We start from the raw sequence: 18,401 nt of genomic DNA on the forward strand, positions 1-18,401 counted from the left end.
ACGTTACATTTAAGATTTTTTAGTAATGAGAATTTTATCTGGGAAAAATTGAGTTTCATAATAATCATAATCAAATACTATTCTTCATAAATAAGCAGAATCTTATAAATAATTAAAATCTAAAGCATATTTTTAGGAGTCCCTAAATAATTCTCTTATAAGTAAATACAATAAATTTCTTTATATGGTTATAATGAACAAATTTCTTAGTTGTTTTCTGCTAATTTTAAAAAAATTTATAACGGGTATCCAAAAAATTTTGTTTTTCCCCTAAAACAACTCATTAACACTTTCAATCTTATAAAAATTTAGTACATACGATACACACATAATTTAGGTTAGTAATGCAAAAAAGTAATGGCAACAAGATGAACTTACCTAATGACATAATTAACACAAACCACACTTTGTGGTTTCAATTTGTCATAGACAATGGTGGCCTGTGTGACAATCCAACAATAGCCACCATATTTGCCCAGGAAACGATAGCGGCATGTTTCACCCTGGCCTTTGGATAAAACTAAAAGAGATAGAAATATTAAAAAAAAAAATAGTATTGAATTAAAAACAATATATTATAAAAATATTGTATTTTACATCAATTGTAATAACCTTTGTGGTATACAAAATAAAGAAAATAAAAAATTATTTTTATTATTTTATCTTAAGCCCATATTAAATTCTTTCCTTTATTATATATACAACAAAGATTATGAGAATTGATGTATGAAATTGGAAAAATTTAATTTATTTAAGATAAAGGAAAGAATTTAATATGGTCTTATGGTGCTAGAGTATAATTGATAAAAATAAATAAAATAAAATATAAGGGGTTTTCTTTTTTTTCATTAGACCTCTCCTATTAATTAAATTTTTATTAGATAAATAAAAAAAAAAATTTAAGCTGACCTTAAATTTCTCATCCCCAGCCCAAAACAAAAAAATACACCATCCCTTCTTGTAGTATATGCCCATCAAATATTATTTGAATTCTTAATTTTCCTACAGGAAAGAAGAACAACGCTAAAACCACGTGTAAAGCATATTAAAATCTTGAACACATTTGGCTAAGCTATATTCCCCAAAAACAAAATTAGTGGGTGTTATTGATGTAATAACGCCAATTCAAACCAGAAGAACACCTCCATGTATACTCCATCCAAATAAGCTGAGGTTTATTTCCAAATGTAAATTATTTCCTGCGACAAGCACAACAATACAAGAAACACGGAAACTAATTGCACCCTCACGAGAATGAAAAAAATTTAGTGCCTAATTACAGGCAAATATAAAAACGCAGAGAATAAAGCCAATCGTATATCCTGAAAATGGGATGAGCGATATTAGAGTTGTGGCTGGAAGACTGAAAGGCACGTGTTATCCTCACGTTGAGTTTGAATTTAATAAATTATATTTTTTTGGTGGTATTTTATTAAAAATTGCCACAGGTGAAGAAGTAATAATTTCACTAAAATGAAAAATATACCCTCAGATATTTTGGGGTAGGCAATGTGTATTCCAAAAAGCCATAAATTCTATAAATACCAATAAAAGTTCGCTTGTTCTGCTAAATTTAATTGCTGGAATTTTTAATCAAAAATCTTGTGCGTATTGTTTGTAAATGTGTACATGTAAAGCATATAGGTGTGGGATGTTTAAAGTATACTTTTAGGCATTTCACACAAATAGGGAACTTTTGATCCAATAAATTAATTTGAATTAATTAAATAAAAACACAAAAAAATATCTTTTAAAATGACGGCAATGAAATTTGTACATGGACATTACGGCAGGTTACCGGCACGGTTACCACAGTTGGTAGAAATCTTGATGCTTCAGTAGATTTTGCAGAAAATTCGTCTATAACTAAGAGGTACTTCAAAAATTTTCTACTGAAATAAAATGTGAACAACATTTTCTACAGAAATAAAATTTTACGTAAATTTTCTTTAGAAATAAAATTTTGACACAATTTTCTATACAAATAAAATTTTGACAAACTTTTCTATAGAAATAAAATTTTGCGTAAATTTTCTATAGAAATAAAATTAAAAAAAAATTCTATAGAGATAAAATTTTGTGTAACTTTTCTATACAAATAAAATTTTGAAAAAAATGTCTATATAAATAAAATTTTGACAAAAACGTCTATATAGATCATCTTTGTGTACATTTTCTATAAAAATAAAATTTTACGTACTTTTTCTAAAGAAATAAAATTTTACGTAAATTTTCTTTAGAAATAAAATTTTTACAAAACTTTCTATGGAAATAAAATTTTGACAAAATTTTCTATAGAAATAAAATTTTAACAAAATTTTCTATAGAAATAAAATTTTGACAAAATTTTCTATAGCAATAAAATTTTGTGTCAATTTTTTATGTAAATACAATTTTGTCAAAATTTTCTATAGAAATAAAATTTTGACAAATTTTTTATAGAAATAAAATTTTGACAAAATTTTCTATAGGAATATAATAAAATTTACAAAATTTACAAAATTTTGACAAAATTTTCTATAGAAATAAAATTTTGAAAAAATTTTCTCAGAAATAAAATTTTGACAAAATTTTCTATAGAAATAAAATTTTGCCAAAATTTTCTATAGAAATAAAATTTTGACAAAATTTTCTATAGAGATAAAATTTTGCGTCAATTTTTTATAGAAATAAAATTTTGACAAAATTTTCTAAAGAAACAAAATTTTGACAAAATTTTCTATAGAAATAAAATTTTGACAAAATTTTCTATAGAAATAAAATTTTGACAAAATTTTCTATAGAAATAAAATTTTGACAAAATTTTCTATAGAAATAAAATTTTGACAAAATTTTCTATAGAAATAAAATTTTGAGAAAAGTTACTATAGAAATAAAATTTTGACAAAATTTTCTAAAGAAATAAAATTTTGACAAAATTTTCTATAGAAATAAAATTTTGACATTTTCTATAGAAATAAATTTTTGACAATATTTTCTACAGAAATAAAATTTTGATAAAATTTTCTATAGAAATAAAATTTTGAGAAAATTTACTATAGAAATAAAATTTTGACAAAATTTTCTAAAGAAATAAAACTTTGAGGAAGTTTTGAGAAAAATTTTTATAGAAATAACATTTTTACAACATTTTCCATACAAATAAAATTTTGACAAAATTTTTACTATAGAAATAAAATTTTGACAAAATTTTCTATAGAAATAAAACTATGACAAAATTTTCTATAGAAACAAGTATATACAGCAGTAAGTTCGGCCGGGCCGAATCTTAAATACCCACCACCATGAACCAAATATTAGGGTTTCCTTTTAAATTTCAGGAAGGCTTGGGGACTTGAGGACACTTCCCGAAGATACATTTGAAGATTTCACCTATGAGGACTATATCATATTCTGGATTTATAAGAACCATTTTTGTTTAAGTTTTAGAGGAATCATTAACATCTCTTGTAAGTGTGCAAGAAAATTATAAAATAACATCTTGATTTGAAATGTTAAATCTGTAGATTTTCACCCGAGAAGTCAAATCTGGAAATTTTACATTGAATTTCAAGCAATTTTCATGATCAGTGCGCCTTCTATACCCTCAAGAAGTGAAGTCGGTCTATATGGAGGCATTATAAAATGGACCGATAAAAACTTTATCCGATACACGTTTTTGTGAGCCTAAAATATCAGAATATTTACAATTTCAGGCAAATCGGATAAAAACTACGGTTTCTAGAAACCCAGGGAGTTAACTCGGGAGATCGTTCTTATGGGGGCTATACTAAAATATGGACCGATACTCACCGTTTTCGGCACACCTCTTTATGGCCGAAAAATACCTCTAGATTTCCAATTTCAGGCAAATTGGATAAAAACTTCGGATTCTAGAAGCCCAAGAAGTAAAATCGGGATATTGGTCTATATGGGGTCTATACCAAAACATGGACCGATACTCACCATTTGTGGCACACCTCTTTATGGTCCTAAAATACCTATAAATTTCCAATTTCAGGCAAATTGTATATAAACTACGGGATATATAAACCCAAGATGTAAAATCGGGAGATCGGTCTATATGGGGCTATACCAAAACATGGAACGATACGGACCATTTTCGGCACACCTTTTGATGGTCCTCAAGTACCTCTAGATTTTCAATTTCAGGCAAATTGGATAAAAACCACGGTTTCTATAAGCCCGAGACCTAAATCGGGAGGTCGGTTTATATGGGGACCATACCAAAACATGGACCGATGCTCACCATTTGTGGCACACCTCTTTACGGTTCTAAAGTACCTCTCGATTTCCAATTTCAGGTAAATTGGATAAAAACTGCGTTTTCTATAAGCCCACGAAGTAAAATCGGGAGATCGGTCTATATGGGTGCTATACCAAAATATGGACCGATACTCACAATTTTTGGCATACGTATTTGTGGTCCTACAATACCTCCAAATTTCCAATTTCAGGTAAATTGAATAAAAATGCGGTTTCTATATGCCCAAGAGATCGGTCTATATGGGGGCTATACCAAAACATGGACCGATACTCACCATTTTTAGCACACCTGGTCATAAAATACCTCTAGATTTCAAATTTCAGGCAAATTGGATAAAAACTTCTATTTCTATAAGCCCAAGACCCCAAATCGGGAGGTCGGTTTATATGGGGACTATATCAAAACCTGGACCGATATAGCCCATTTTCGAACTTGACCTGCCTGCAGACAAAAGACGAGTTTGTGCAAATTTCAGCACGATTGCTTCATTATTGAAGACTGTAGCGTGATTACAACAGACATACAGACGGACAGACAGACGGACATCGTTATATCGTCTTAGAATTTCTCCCTGATCAAGAATATATATACTTTATATAGTCGGAAATTGATATTTCGATGTGTTACAAACGGTGACGGGGGTATACCCCGTCACCATTCTATGGTGGTGGGTATAATAAAATTTTGAAAAATTTGTTTATAGAAACATTTTGACAAAATGTTCCATAGAAATAAAATTTTTCGTCAATTTTCTATATAAATAAAATTTTGACAAAATTCTCTATAGAAATAAAATTTTGACAAAATTTTCTATAGAAATAAAATTTTTACAAATTTTTTGCAGAAATAAAATTTTGACAAAATTTTCTATAGACATAAAATGTTGACAAAATTTTCTATAGAAATAAAATTTTGACAAAATTGAATTTCTATAGAATTATCGAAATAAAATTTTCTATAGAAATAAAGTTTTGACAAACTTTTCTATAGAAATAAAATTTTGACATAGAAATAAAATTTCCTATAGAAATATAATGTTGACAAAATATCCTATGTATATCAAATAGGATAAATATCAAATATATCCTATTTCTATAGAAATTTTCTATAGAACTACTTTTCCTCTGTTGATTTAGCTACGCTTGTAATTTTAAACACAACATTTTCTATAGGAATAACATATTTTGTTCGGTAGTTTTTTGCTAAAATTTTCTCCAAAAGTTGGTAGATTATTTCTCAAGTGTCAACCGTGTGAAGCTTATTCTTCAGCATTTATAAATAATGGTATTGTAAAGCATACTTTTAGGAATTCACAAAAAATACTGGAATAGTAAAAATAAAAATGCGGAACTTTTTTAAATGTTTGAGAAATTATTCCGACAAAACTTGTAGGCGAATGATCAATCTTTTGATAAATATACTTGAATTAAAATCGCAAAAATTGTGAAGCATACCATTTAACGTTTCGAAATAATGACTGTTTAAAGCATATTTTTAGGAATTCATAAAAAAATATTTAATAGAATTAAATTTATTTTGGATTTACTTATCCACCGTCTTCATATAAATTGGATATTCATGAATTTTGGTACAGATATATTATGAATCTGGATTTCTTAGCCAATTTTAAATACGTATAAAGGTAGACTTCAATTATAGCAACTTTAAATTAATGTCTAATAAACCAATGTTAAGGCATATAATAAGGGGGGTAATCTTTGCCTGAGCACTTTCTTTAATAATATGATTGTAGTTTACTTTACCTTTGGATATACCAATTATTGCAAATAATTGATCTCAAGAGGTCTATTAATATTGATGTCTTTTAGATAATTTCATTACCTGCAGAAAATCACATTGGCCCTATGTGCAATATTCTTCAAAGTAGACCCATCAATTCAAATTAACCAAAATCTGGCAAATGCAGAAGAATTGTTCTTTTGGGATCATTATTGGAAGCGTTTTTGCCAATATAATTATGTGATATGTCGTATTCAAGTAGAGCATACATTCAGGAGTGTGGATATAAAAAAAAACAAATTGGATGTTATCATATGTTAGCTAAATGAAAACGTAAATTTATTAAATAACATTATAAATATTAATTTATAAATATTAATTAATAACTAATGCAAGGAAATGAAATTTATTTGCATACTTTTAGGCTCCAACAGTTGGAAAAGCAAATTTCTATATAAATTTCTAAATAAATTAATTGCGAATGGTAAGTGGACTTTCTATCGCCCAATCCTCGATTTTTATAACATAGAGGATATAAAATAACCTAACGTGCAATTTATACTTTATATATTTATGCCCGTATTCATAATAATTTATTGAAAGTTTATGGAAGGAATTTGTATGGTAATAGTAGGTTTAAAGTTTACGTTAACTTTTATGAATATGGGGGTTAATGTGTCTAGTCTGATTAAACGGTTAATTGTCTGAATTAATTTTGTAATTGAAGTTGACAATTTTTTAACTGAAACTATTTTGATATTTTTCCCGTGTATAACGTAAAGGAAACAAACCCTTTTACAAACGAAATATATATATAGAAAAATAAATTTTAATTCAAGATTTGGAATGAAAAAAATATCCATACATTTTTAAAACATGCAACATTTTCTACTGAATGTTTATCCCCAATATGAATTATGACAAAATGTTCGATTTTTAATCCATTTTTAAGATTGTCGTTCTCAATACATTCCTTGTTTAAACTTTTTTGTTGTATAACCTATCTCTATTAAGATCAAAAGATTTTATGCGTTAATGAAAATTGCTTTATAAATGAATAACCATCGCAAATGTGTGACAATATTGTTCAAAATTACCATTTATTTGTAGCATACTTTTGTGCTTACTCCATCTGATATGTATTTACATATTTTTAGGGTTGGGATTGAACAATTTACATTTCATTTAAAGAAATCATCCGGAAATTCAAAGATAACTACCATTTTCCTTCATATATTCATGCAATCGCTAAATTCTGATTTGCTTTTAAGAAAATTTAATTCAATCGCTTGCAACAATTTTCCCACCATCATGGTAGCCGATAACAAAATCACTGTTACCGTCAAACATTATTTACACTTGAGTGAAATTTTCCAAAATAGTTAATTTCAACAAATTTAACTTCAAATCACACACATCACGTGCATGTCATGCATGAAATTTTTCCATAAACGAAACGTTTGAGAAGAAATGCCAAAGGAAATTGTTTGCAAAGAAAAAGAAGCAAACGGAAAAAAGTATGATACAGAATCATCATCGTCATATGTATGTATGAATGAGTATATTGAGGGACAGTGGTTGTAAGTGATGGTTAGGTTAGGTTAGGTTAGGTTATGTGGCAGCCCGATGTATCAGGCTCACATAGACTATTCAGTCCATTGTGATACCACAGTTGTGAACTTCTCTCTTATCACTGAGTGCTGCCCGATTCCATGTTAAGCTCAATGACAAGGGACCTCCTTTTTATAGCCGAGTCCGAACGGCGTTCCACATACCACTTAGAGAAGCTTTGAAACCCTCAGAAATGTCACCAGCATTACTGAGGTGGGATAATCCACCGCCGAAAAACTTTTTTTGGTGTTCGGTCGTAGAAGGAATCGAACCCACGACCACGTGTATGCAAGGCGGGCATACTAACCATTGCACCACGGTGGCACGGTTGTAAGTGATAGAAAAATGAAAATTCTGGTGAATCAATAAATTTGCGAAGACCTTCTTTTGGGGGAACCTTGCAACTAAAAGAGCCTACATAAAGTCTGACAAAAAATTCATATAAAATTTTGACAAAATTTGATTTCTATTGAAAATTTTTACAAAATGTTATTTCTCTAAAACAAAATTTTGTCAACACTTTATTTCTGTAGAAAATTTCGCCAAAAATTGATTTCTATAGAGAAATTTTTCTCAAAATTTGATTTCTATAGAAACTTTAGAAAATTTTGTCAAAATTTTATGTCTATAGAAAATTTTGTCAAAATTTTATTTCTATAGAAATTTTTTATTTCTATACAAACTTTGTCAACATTTCATTTCAATAGAAAATTTTGTCAAAATTTTATTTGTATAGAAAATTTTCTCAGAATTTTATTCACATACAAAATTTTCTCAAAGTTTTATTTCTATAGAAAATTTTATCACAATTTTATTTCTATACAAAATTTTGTCAACATTTTATTTCTATAGAAAATTTTCTCAAAATTTTATTTCTATAGAAAATTTTGTCAAAATTTTATTACTATAGAAAATTTTGTCAAAATTTTATTGGTATAGAAAATTTTCTCAGAATTTTATTATCATACCAAATTTTCTCGAAATTTTATTTCTACAGAAAATTTTGTCACAATTTTATTTCTATACAAAATTTTGTCAACATTTTATTTCTATAGAAAATATTCTCAAAATTTTATTTCTATAGAAAATTTTGTCAAAATTTTATTTCAATAGAATATGTTGTCAAAATTTTATTTCTATAGAAAATTTTGTCATAATTTTATTTCTATAGAAAATTTTGTCAAAAATTTATTTGTATAGAAAATTTTGTCAAAAATTTATTTGTATAGAAAATTTTCTCAAAAATTTTTTTCTATAGAAAATGTTCACAGAATTTTATTTTCAAACAAAATTTTCTCGAAATTTTATGTCTACAGATAATTTTGTCAAAATTTCATTTCTGTAGAAAATTTCTCAAAATTTTATTTCTATAGAAAATTTTCTCAAAATTTTATTTCTTTCAACATTTTGTCAAAACTTTATTTCTATAGAAAAATTTGTCAAAACTTTATTTCTATAGAAAATTTTGTCAAAACTTTATTTCTAAAGAAAATTTTGTCAAAATTTTATTTCAATATTTCTATAGAATAGAAAATTTTGTAAATTTTGTATACAAATTTTGTCAAAATTTCATTTCTATAGAAAATTATGTCAACATTTTATTTCTATAGAAAAATTTCTCAAAATTTTATTTGTATAGAAAATTTTGTCAAAAATTTATTTGTATAGAAAATTTTCTCAAAATTTTAATTTCATACAAAATTTTCTCGAAATTTTAATTCTATAAAAATGTTCTCAAAATTTTATTTCTGTAGAAAATTTCTCAAAATTTTATTTCTATAGTAAATTTTCTCAAAATTTTATTTCTACAGAAAATTTTGTCACAATTTTATTTCTATAGAAAATTCTTCCAAAATTTTATTTCTATAGAAAATTTTGTGTATAAATTTTATTTCTATCGATAATTTTGCAAAAATTTTATTTCTATCGAAAATTTTATAAAAATTTTATTTCGATAGAAAATTTTGTAAAAATTTTATTTCTATATAAAATTTTGTCAAAATTTTATTTCTATAGAAAATTTTGTCAAAATTTTATTTCTATAGAAATTTTTGTCAAAATTTTATATCTATAGAAAATTTTCTCAAAATTTTATTTCTATAGAAAATTTTCTAAAAATTTTATTTCTACAGAAAATTTAGTCAAAATTTTATTTCTATAGAAAATTTTGTCAAAATTTTATTTCTATAGAAAATTTTGTCAAAATTTTATTTCTTTAAAAAATTTTGTCAAAATTTTATTTCTATAGAAAAATTTTGTCAAAATTTTATTTCTATAGTAAATTTTCTCAAAATTTTATTTCTACAGAAAATTTTGTCACAATTTTATTTCTATAAACAATTAAGTCAACATTTTATTTCTATAGAAAATTTCTCAAAGTTTTCTTTCTATAGGAAATTTTGTTAAAATTTTATTTTTATAGAAAATTTTCTCAGAATTTTATTTTCATACAAAATTTTCTCGAAATTTTATTTCTTTCAAAATGTCCTCAAAATTTTATTTCAATATAATATTTTGTCAAAATTTTATTTCGATAGAAAATTTTGTAAAAATTTTACTTCTATACAAATTTTGTCAAAATTTCATTTCTATAGAAAATTATGTCAACATTATATGTCTATAGAAAAATTTCTCAAAATTTTATTTGTATAGAAAATTTTGTCAAAACATTTATTTGTATAAAAAATTTTCTCAAAATTTTACTTTCGTACAAAATTTTCTTAAAAATTTTAATTTCATACAAAATATTCTCAAAATTTTATTTCTACAGAAAATTTTGTCACAATTTTATTTCTATAAAAAATTTTGTCAACATTTTATTTCTATAGAAAAATTTCTCAAAGTTTTATTTCTATAGAAAATTTTGTCAAAATTTTATTTCTATAGAAAATTTTGTCAAAATTTCATTTCTATAGAAAATTTTGTCAAAATTTTATTTCTATAGAAACTTTTGTCAAAATTGTATTTCTATAGAAAATTTTGTAAAAATTGTATATCTATAGAAAATTTTGTAAAAATTGTATATCTATAGAAAATTTTCTTAAAATTTTATGTCTATAGAAAATTTTCTCAAATTTTTATTTCTATAAAAAATGTTCTTAAAATTTTGTTTCTATAGAAAATTTTCTCAAAATTTTATTTCTTTGGAAATTTTTCTCAAAATCTTGATTATTATGTAAAAATAATTCCAGTATTTCACAGACTTTAAACCACTGTTCTTTTATATGCTAAGGCCCATTGGCTTTAACTATTCACAGCAGGGTTCCTAGTAATCGTATGTAAAAAGCAAACAAGAAATATTCAACAGAATGCAATGTGATATAAACAATTTGCAAAACGAATTTTCTTCTTTACCTCGAACTCTGTATTTGGAATTCGAAAGAATATCAGCTAAATGTTGATAGTTTGCAGGTTTCTTGTTTTTTGTTTCCATTGTGTAAGATTGTTTGAAAGATCCTTTGCACATTTCCACCATTACAACAAAAGAATCCATATTGTATAAAGATGATACTGCATATAATAAAAAGCGTAAGAAAAAACATCTAACAGATATAGGAGCAAAGTAATCTCCTTGTGCGGCTTCGAATAGAGCATATGTGTCTCAAGATTATGAAAAGTAGATTTCAAATGGAAAAGGGTGCAACAATTGCATCAGTATTTTTTGGAGTAATATATACCACAATTTATAATCAAATATATTTATAAAAAATTAATACGAAAAAAAGACGAGATTGGTCTGAATTTTCCCATTTCAAATATTAAATATTATATATAAAATGCAGACCAAATAAAATCAAAAATTTTCTACAATTAAATCTTACAGAAGTGAACATCCACGGTCGCCTACATTTAACCGATATTTGTGCGAGATTTCTACTGCCTACTATTCAGAGCGTCCTAGTTTGAGGGGCTTCACTGCATATATACATATGTGTATATGTCCGAATAATTGCTAGAAGGCTAATGGAATCGAACGCTCGTTCATGAAACGTTGTTAGTTTTTACTGAATATGAATGTAAGTATTGTAAGCTGGTCAAATAACAAATTAATTCTAGAACGTCCAACAAATCTGTAGCCACGAAGATGGACCTACAGCCACGGTTGCCACTCATGCCGAAAATAATCTACCCAAATTTGAAGAAAATTTTACCAAATATGTCAAAATTTTATTTCTATAGAAAAATTTTGTCAAAATTTTATATCTATCGAAAAATGTTGTCAAATTTTATTTCTATCGAAAATTTTGCCAAAATTTTAATCCTATAGAAAATTTTGTCAAAATTTTATTTCTATAGAAAATTTTGCCAAAATTTTATTTCTATAGAAAATTTTGCCAAAATTTTATTTCTATAGAAAATTTTGCCAAATTTTTTTTATATAGAAAATTTTGTCAAAATTTTATTTCTATAGAAAAATTTTGTCAAAATTGTATTTCTATAGAAAATTTTGTCAAAATTTTATTTCTATAGAAAATTTTGCCAAAATTTTTTTTATATAGAAAATTTTGTCAAAATTTTATTTCTATAGAAAAATTTTGTCAAAATTGTATTTCTATAGAAAATTTTGTCAAAATTTTATTTCTATAGAAAAATTTGTCAAAATTTTATTTCCATAGAAAATTTTGTCAAAATTTTATTTCTATAGAAAATTTTGTCAAAATTTTATTTCTATAGAAAATTTTGTCAAAATTTTATTTCTATAGAAAATTTTGTCAAAATTTTATTTCTATAGAAAATTTGCCAAAATTTTATTTCTATAGAAAATTTGCCAAAATTTTATTTCTATAGAAAATTTTGCCAACATTTTATTTATATAGAAAATTTTGTCAAAATTTTATTTCTATGGAAAATTTTGTCAAAATTTTATTTCTATAGAAAATTGTGTCAACATTTAATTTCTATAGAAAATTTTGTCAAAATTTTATTACTATAGAATATTTTGTCAAAATTTTATTTCTATAAAAAACTTTATCAAAGTTTTATTTCTATAGAATTTTTGAGAAAATTTTATTTCTATAGAAAATTTTGTCAAAATATAATTTCTATAGAAAATTTTCTCAAAATTTTATTTCTATAGAAAATTTTCTAAAAATTTTATTTCTATAGAAAATTTTCTCAAAATTTTATTTTTATAGAAAATTATGCCAAAATTTTATTTATATAGAAAATTTTGTCAAAATTTTATTTCCATAGAAAAATTTTGTCAAAATTATATTTCTATAGAAAATTTTGTCAAAATTTTATTTCTTTAGAATATGTGGTCTAAATTTTATTTTTATAGAAAAGTTTGTATAAATTTTATTTCTATAGAAAATTTTGTCAAAATTTTATTTCCGAAGGTGGTGGAAATTTAACCTCCAAGGTCTCAGAGCGAGAACTGCAAGCTCAAAGGTCTCCGTGGAGGCCCTGATGCACGAAGTTCTCAGTGGAGTGGAGATCTGAGCCTCGGAGTTCTCAGTGGGGGAATCGAATTTCCGAAGATGTTTGTATTGAACCTGTTGCGTCGGATGTCTCAGTGCTGGACCTGAGCTCGTAGGATCTCATTGGGGAAAAATGGGCTTAGAATTACAGAAAATGCAGGCCCGAATGTGGATTAATTGAGGGTCCGATCTTCTCAATCGTAAACTCAAAGGTCTCCGTGATGAATTAGATGGCACTAAGGTCTCAGTGTAGGTCAGAATATCTTAGTGGACATCTGAGACTGGAAGGTCTGAGGGAATCGAAGGCCCGAAAGTCTCTGTGTTGGACCTGTTGCCGGTATGATCTCATTAGGGGGTCAGTGGGTCTGAAGTTCAAAGTGAGGGATCGGCTGGCCCGAATGTCTCAGTAGGGCAACTATAAATCCAAAGGTCGTAGTAGGTGAATTGAAGATCCGAACGTCCCAATGATGGAACTGTAGAGCTAAACCTCTCAGCTGCCACAATGTAGGTTAGAAGCTCTCAATGGAGAAGTGATGCGTGGTTGTCTCAGTGGGGGAATTGAATGCCAAAAGGTCTCTGTGGTTGCCCCGAATGACTCAGCGTTTGTCCTCTAGACCGTAGCATCTCATTAGTTTAGAAGTGAGGGAACTCTAGTAGGTAAATTATGTGTCCGAAGGACTCATTCCGGAGATGTCAGATGTCTCAACAGGGGAACTTTAAGTCGGAAGACCTCAATAGGTAAATTATAGGTCCCAAGGGGATCAGATTTTGAACTTTTCGGGAAGAAAGGTATTACTTTTCTAAAGCTCGACAAAAAAATATTCATCATTCCTAACCAAATTACATTCTCAGTATGGTAGACTTTGCTCAAATTTCCCAAGAATATGAAAAAGATTTCTGGTCTTTTAGTTTCACTAAGTCAACGTGACTCTCTCCTGTGATTTGCACAAAACTCCTACAGAAGAAGAAGAAAAGAAAAACGAACGTATCATAACCGTCACTATTCGCGATGAAAATTATGTAAAATTTACCTTTTTTCATTCTTGGCATACCATTCCCCCAAAAGGGGGAACAGAATCCATTTCCTCAATGGAAAATCTCCATTTGTGAACCAAGAAGAAGTGAATTAACATAGAAAATATGTGTCTTAAACCCAACAAAACAAAAAAAAAACGTAAAAAAAAGCTACGTAAAATTCTTTTGCCATCACTTACGGGTGGATGCTTTGATGTGATTGGTAAAGAATAAAGGATATACGTAAAAGAATTGTCATCCTTACCATATAAACCAAAAAGGACCAACAAAACATAACTAAAACCAAAGCAAAAGCTAGTGGGGAATATTACCAAAGTTAAGATTTAATTTGAAATTTCCATTCACCAGGGATATGGGTAGGTAATAACCAAGGAATGAAAAAAAACTTACTCCTGCCATCTATGCATATGGCATTCAATGGAGTTTTTAGTTTTTACAAAATAAGGTATTAAGTGTTTCAAAGTAGTTGCAGATTAGTTCTTGATAACTGCTACTGCTCCCTCAAAGATGGAAAGAATGGTTGGTCGTATGAGTTGCAAAGTTATTTGGAGTTCTTCTTTATAGCTGCCACAATTTCTTATAGAGAAAGTTTTTGCATAAAAATCATAAATAGATTTTTAGCATATGACACTTTTTAAGAAGACATTACTAACTCAAAGTGAATGGCAAGGGATTAAAACCATTTTCCTGAGAGACAATTTTGCAAATTGCTGTAGTTAAGTTAATTAATTAGACAAAACGATCTTAATTAGTTTGTAACATTAGAACTTATATAACTTAAAATAGTGTTGAACAAGTGGAACTATGTAATGGTTAACAAAAAAAAAAAAACATACACGGACAAAAAATATACTTTTTGATAGGTTGGTAGAATTCTTGATGTTTTGGTAGATTTTACAAACATTTTACAAAATTTTCTATAGAAACAAATTTTGAAAAAATTTTCTATAGAAATAAAATTTTTACAAAATTTTCCATGCAAATAAAATTTTGACAAAATTTTCTATAGAAATAAAGTTTTGACACAATTTTCTATAGAAATAAAATTTTGACAAAATTTTCAATAGAAATAAAATTTTGACCAAATTTTCTATAGAAATAAAATTTTTACAAAATTTTCTATGGAAATAAAATTTTGACAAATCTTTATATAGAAATAAAATTTTGAGAAAATTTATTATAAAAATAAAAAATGTTCTATATAAATGAAATTTCAACAAAATTTTTAATAGAAATAAAATTTTGACAAAATTTTCTATAGAAATAAATTTTTCACAAAATTTTCTATAGAAATAAAATTTTGAGAAAATTTGCTATAGAAATAAAATTTTGACAAATTTTTCTATAGCAATACAATTGTTACAAAATTGTTTATAGAAGTAAAAGTATGACGATTTTTTTTATAGAAATAACAATTTGCCAAAATTTTTTATAGAAATAAAATTTTGACAAAATTTTCTATAGAAATAAAATTTTCACAAAATTTTCTATAGAAATAAAATTTTGAGAAAATGTTCTATAGAAAAAAATTTACAAAATTTGCTATGGAAATAAAATTTTGACAAAATTTTCTACAGCAATACAATTTTTACAAAATTGTTTATAAAAATAAAAGTATGACGATTTTTTTTATAGAAATAACATTTTGCCAAAATTTTTTATAGAAATAAAATTTTGACAAAATTTTCTATGGAAATAAAATTTTGACAAAATTTTCTATAGAAAAAAAAATTTGACAAAATTTTCTATAGAAATGAAATTTTGGCAAAATTTTCTATAGAAATAAAATTTGGACAAAATTTTCTATAGAAATAAAATTTTGACAAAATTTATTACAGAAATAAAATTTTGACAAAATATTCTATAGAAATAAAATTTTTCAAAAATTTCTATAGAAATACAATTTTCGCAAAATTTACTATAGAAATAAAATGTTGACAAATTTGTTATAGAAAAAAAATTTTGACAAAAATTCTTTATAGAAATAAAATTTTTTGCAGAAATAAAATTTGGACAACATTTTCTATAGAAATAAAATTTGGACAACATTTTCTATAGAAATAAAATTTTGACAAAATTTCTATAAAAATAAAATTTTGACAAAATTTACTATAGAAATAAAATTTTGACAAAATTTATTATAGAAATAAAATTTTGACAAAACTTTATATAGAAATAAAATTTTGACAAAATTTTCTACAGAAATAAAATTTTGTCATAATTGTTTATAGAAATAAAATATTGACAAAATTTTCTATAGAAATAAATTTTTCTCAAAATTTTCTATAGAAATAAAGTTTTGAGAAAATTTTCTATAGAAATAAAATTTTGAGAAAATTTTCTATAGAAATAACATTTGGACAAAATCTTCTATAGAAAAGTTCATTCGGAAAGGTTCATTCGCCCGAACCGAAACATGTACAGTCCAGGCGTGTATCTGGCGATTTCTATTCAATGGCTCTATTGACCATGTTCCTTAATCTATATCTGTCCATAAAGCTCGAAAAATAATTGTATAATTAGATATAATGCATTCGGACGACAATTGGCCTGTTTCGGTATCAGGCTAACATGAAATATAATAAAAAAATTCTATAGCAATAAAATTTTGAAAAAAAAATTTACAGAAATAAAATTTTGACAAAATTTTCAATAGACATGAAATTTTGACAAAATTTTCTATAGAAATAAAATTTGAAAAAATTGACAAACTTAGCTATAGAAATAAAAAAATTCTATAGAAATAAAATTTCGACAAAATTTTCTATAGAAATAAACTTTTGACAAAATGTTTTATAGAAATAAAATTTTGACAAAATTTTCTATAGAAGTAATATTTAAAAAAAAATCTATAGAAATAAATTTTGACAAAATTTTCTATAGCAATAAAATTTTGACAAAATTTTCTAAAGAAATAAAAATTTGACAAAATTGATTATACAAACAAAATTTTGACAAAATTTTCTATAGAAATAAAATTTTGTCAAAATTTTCTATAGAAATAAAATTTTGATAAAACTTTCTATTTAAATAAAATTTTCACAAAATTTATTATAGAAATAAAATTTTGACAAAATTTATTATAGAAATAAAATTTTCACAAAATTTATTATAGAAATAAAATTTTGACAAAATTTATTATAGAAATAAAATGTTGACAAAATTTTCTATAGAAATAAAACTTTGTCAAAATTGTTTATGGAAACAAAATTTTTAAAAAATTTTCTAAAAAATGAAATGTTGATAAAATTTTCTATAGAAATAAAATTTTGACAAAATTTTCTAAAGAAATAAAATTTTGACAAAATTTTCTATAGAAATAAAATTTTGACAAAACTTTATATAGAAATTAAATTTTCACAAAATTTACTATAGAATTAAAATGTTGACAAAATTTGTTATAGAAATAAAATTTTGACAAAATTCTCCATAGAAATAAAATTTTTAAAATTTTTTTCCAGAAATAAAATTTGGACAACATTTTCTATAGAAATACAATTTGGACAAAATTTTCTATAAAAATACAATTTTGATAAAATTTTCTATAGAAATAAAATTTTGACAAAATTGTCTATAGAAATAAAATTTTGACAAAATTGTCTATAGAAATAAAATTTTGGCAACATTTTTTATAGAAATAAAAACAAAATCGAATTTATTACCTATACTTTCTGGTCATAAGGACCCCCTTTCGAAAATTTTAAATTTAACTGTACGAGGGCAGTCGGAACCTTCTTAGCCTAGCACAAAAAGCACTGTATAAACAGAAAAAAGTTAAGTGTTTTGGGAACATCCATCTCAGTTATAAACACATGTTAACAAAATTTTTCTATAAAATTTTGAAAAAAATTATTATAGAAATAAAAATTTTCTATAGAAATGAAATTTTGACAAAACTTTATATAGAAATTAAATTTTCACAAAATTTACTATAGAATTAAAATGTTGACAAAATTTGTTATAGAAATAAAATTTTGACAAAATTCTCCATAGAAATAAAATTTTTAAAAATTTTTTCCAGAAATAAAATTTGGACAAAATTCTCTATAGAAATACAATTTGGACAAAATTTTCTATAAAAATACAATTTTGATAAAATTTTCTATAGAAATAAAATTTTGACAAAATTGTCTATAGAAATAAAATTTTGACAAAATTGTCTATAGAAATAAAATTTTGATAAAATTTTTTATAGAAATAAAAAAAAATCAAATGTATTACCTACACTTTCTAAAGATAAGGACCCCCTTTCGAAAATTTTAAATTTAACTGTACGAGGGCAGTTCGGAACCTTCTTAGCCTAGCACAAAAAGAGCGGTATAAACAGA

The 18,401-nt window shown here is 25.2% G+C and overlaps 1 protein-coding gene across 5 annotated transcripts in view; it reads right to left on the reverse strand.

Moving 5' to 3' along the window:
* Positions 1-18,401, reverse strand: part of sima (HIF-1 transcription factor component sima) — a 517,365-nt gene that overhangs the window by 264,703 nt on the left and 234,261 nt on the right. For all 5 annotated transcript variants that reach the window (XM_075292452.1, XM_075292451.1, XM_075292450.1 and 2 more), the window contains one exon: positions 379-520. In XM_075292452.1, the coding sequence (XP_075148567.1) occupies positions 379-520 (142 nt within the window). The remainder of the gene's footprint in view (positions 1-378; positions 521-18,401) is intronic.

Source organism: Haematobia irritans, chromosome 1 (assembly GCF_050003625.1).
Source record: "Haematobia irritans isolate KBUSLIRL chromosome 1, ASM5000362v1, whole genome shotgun sequence".
NCBI classification, from domain to species: domain Eukaryota; kingdom Metazoa; phylum Arthropoda; class Insecta; order Diptera; family Muscidae; genus Haematobia; species Haematobia irritans.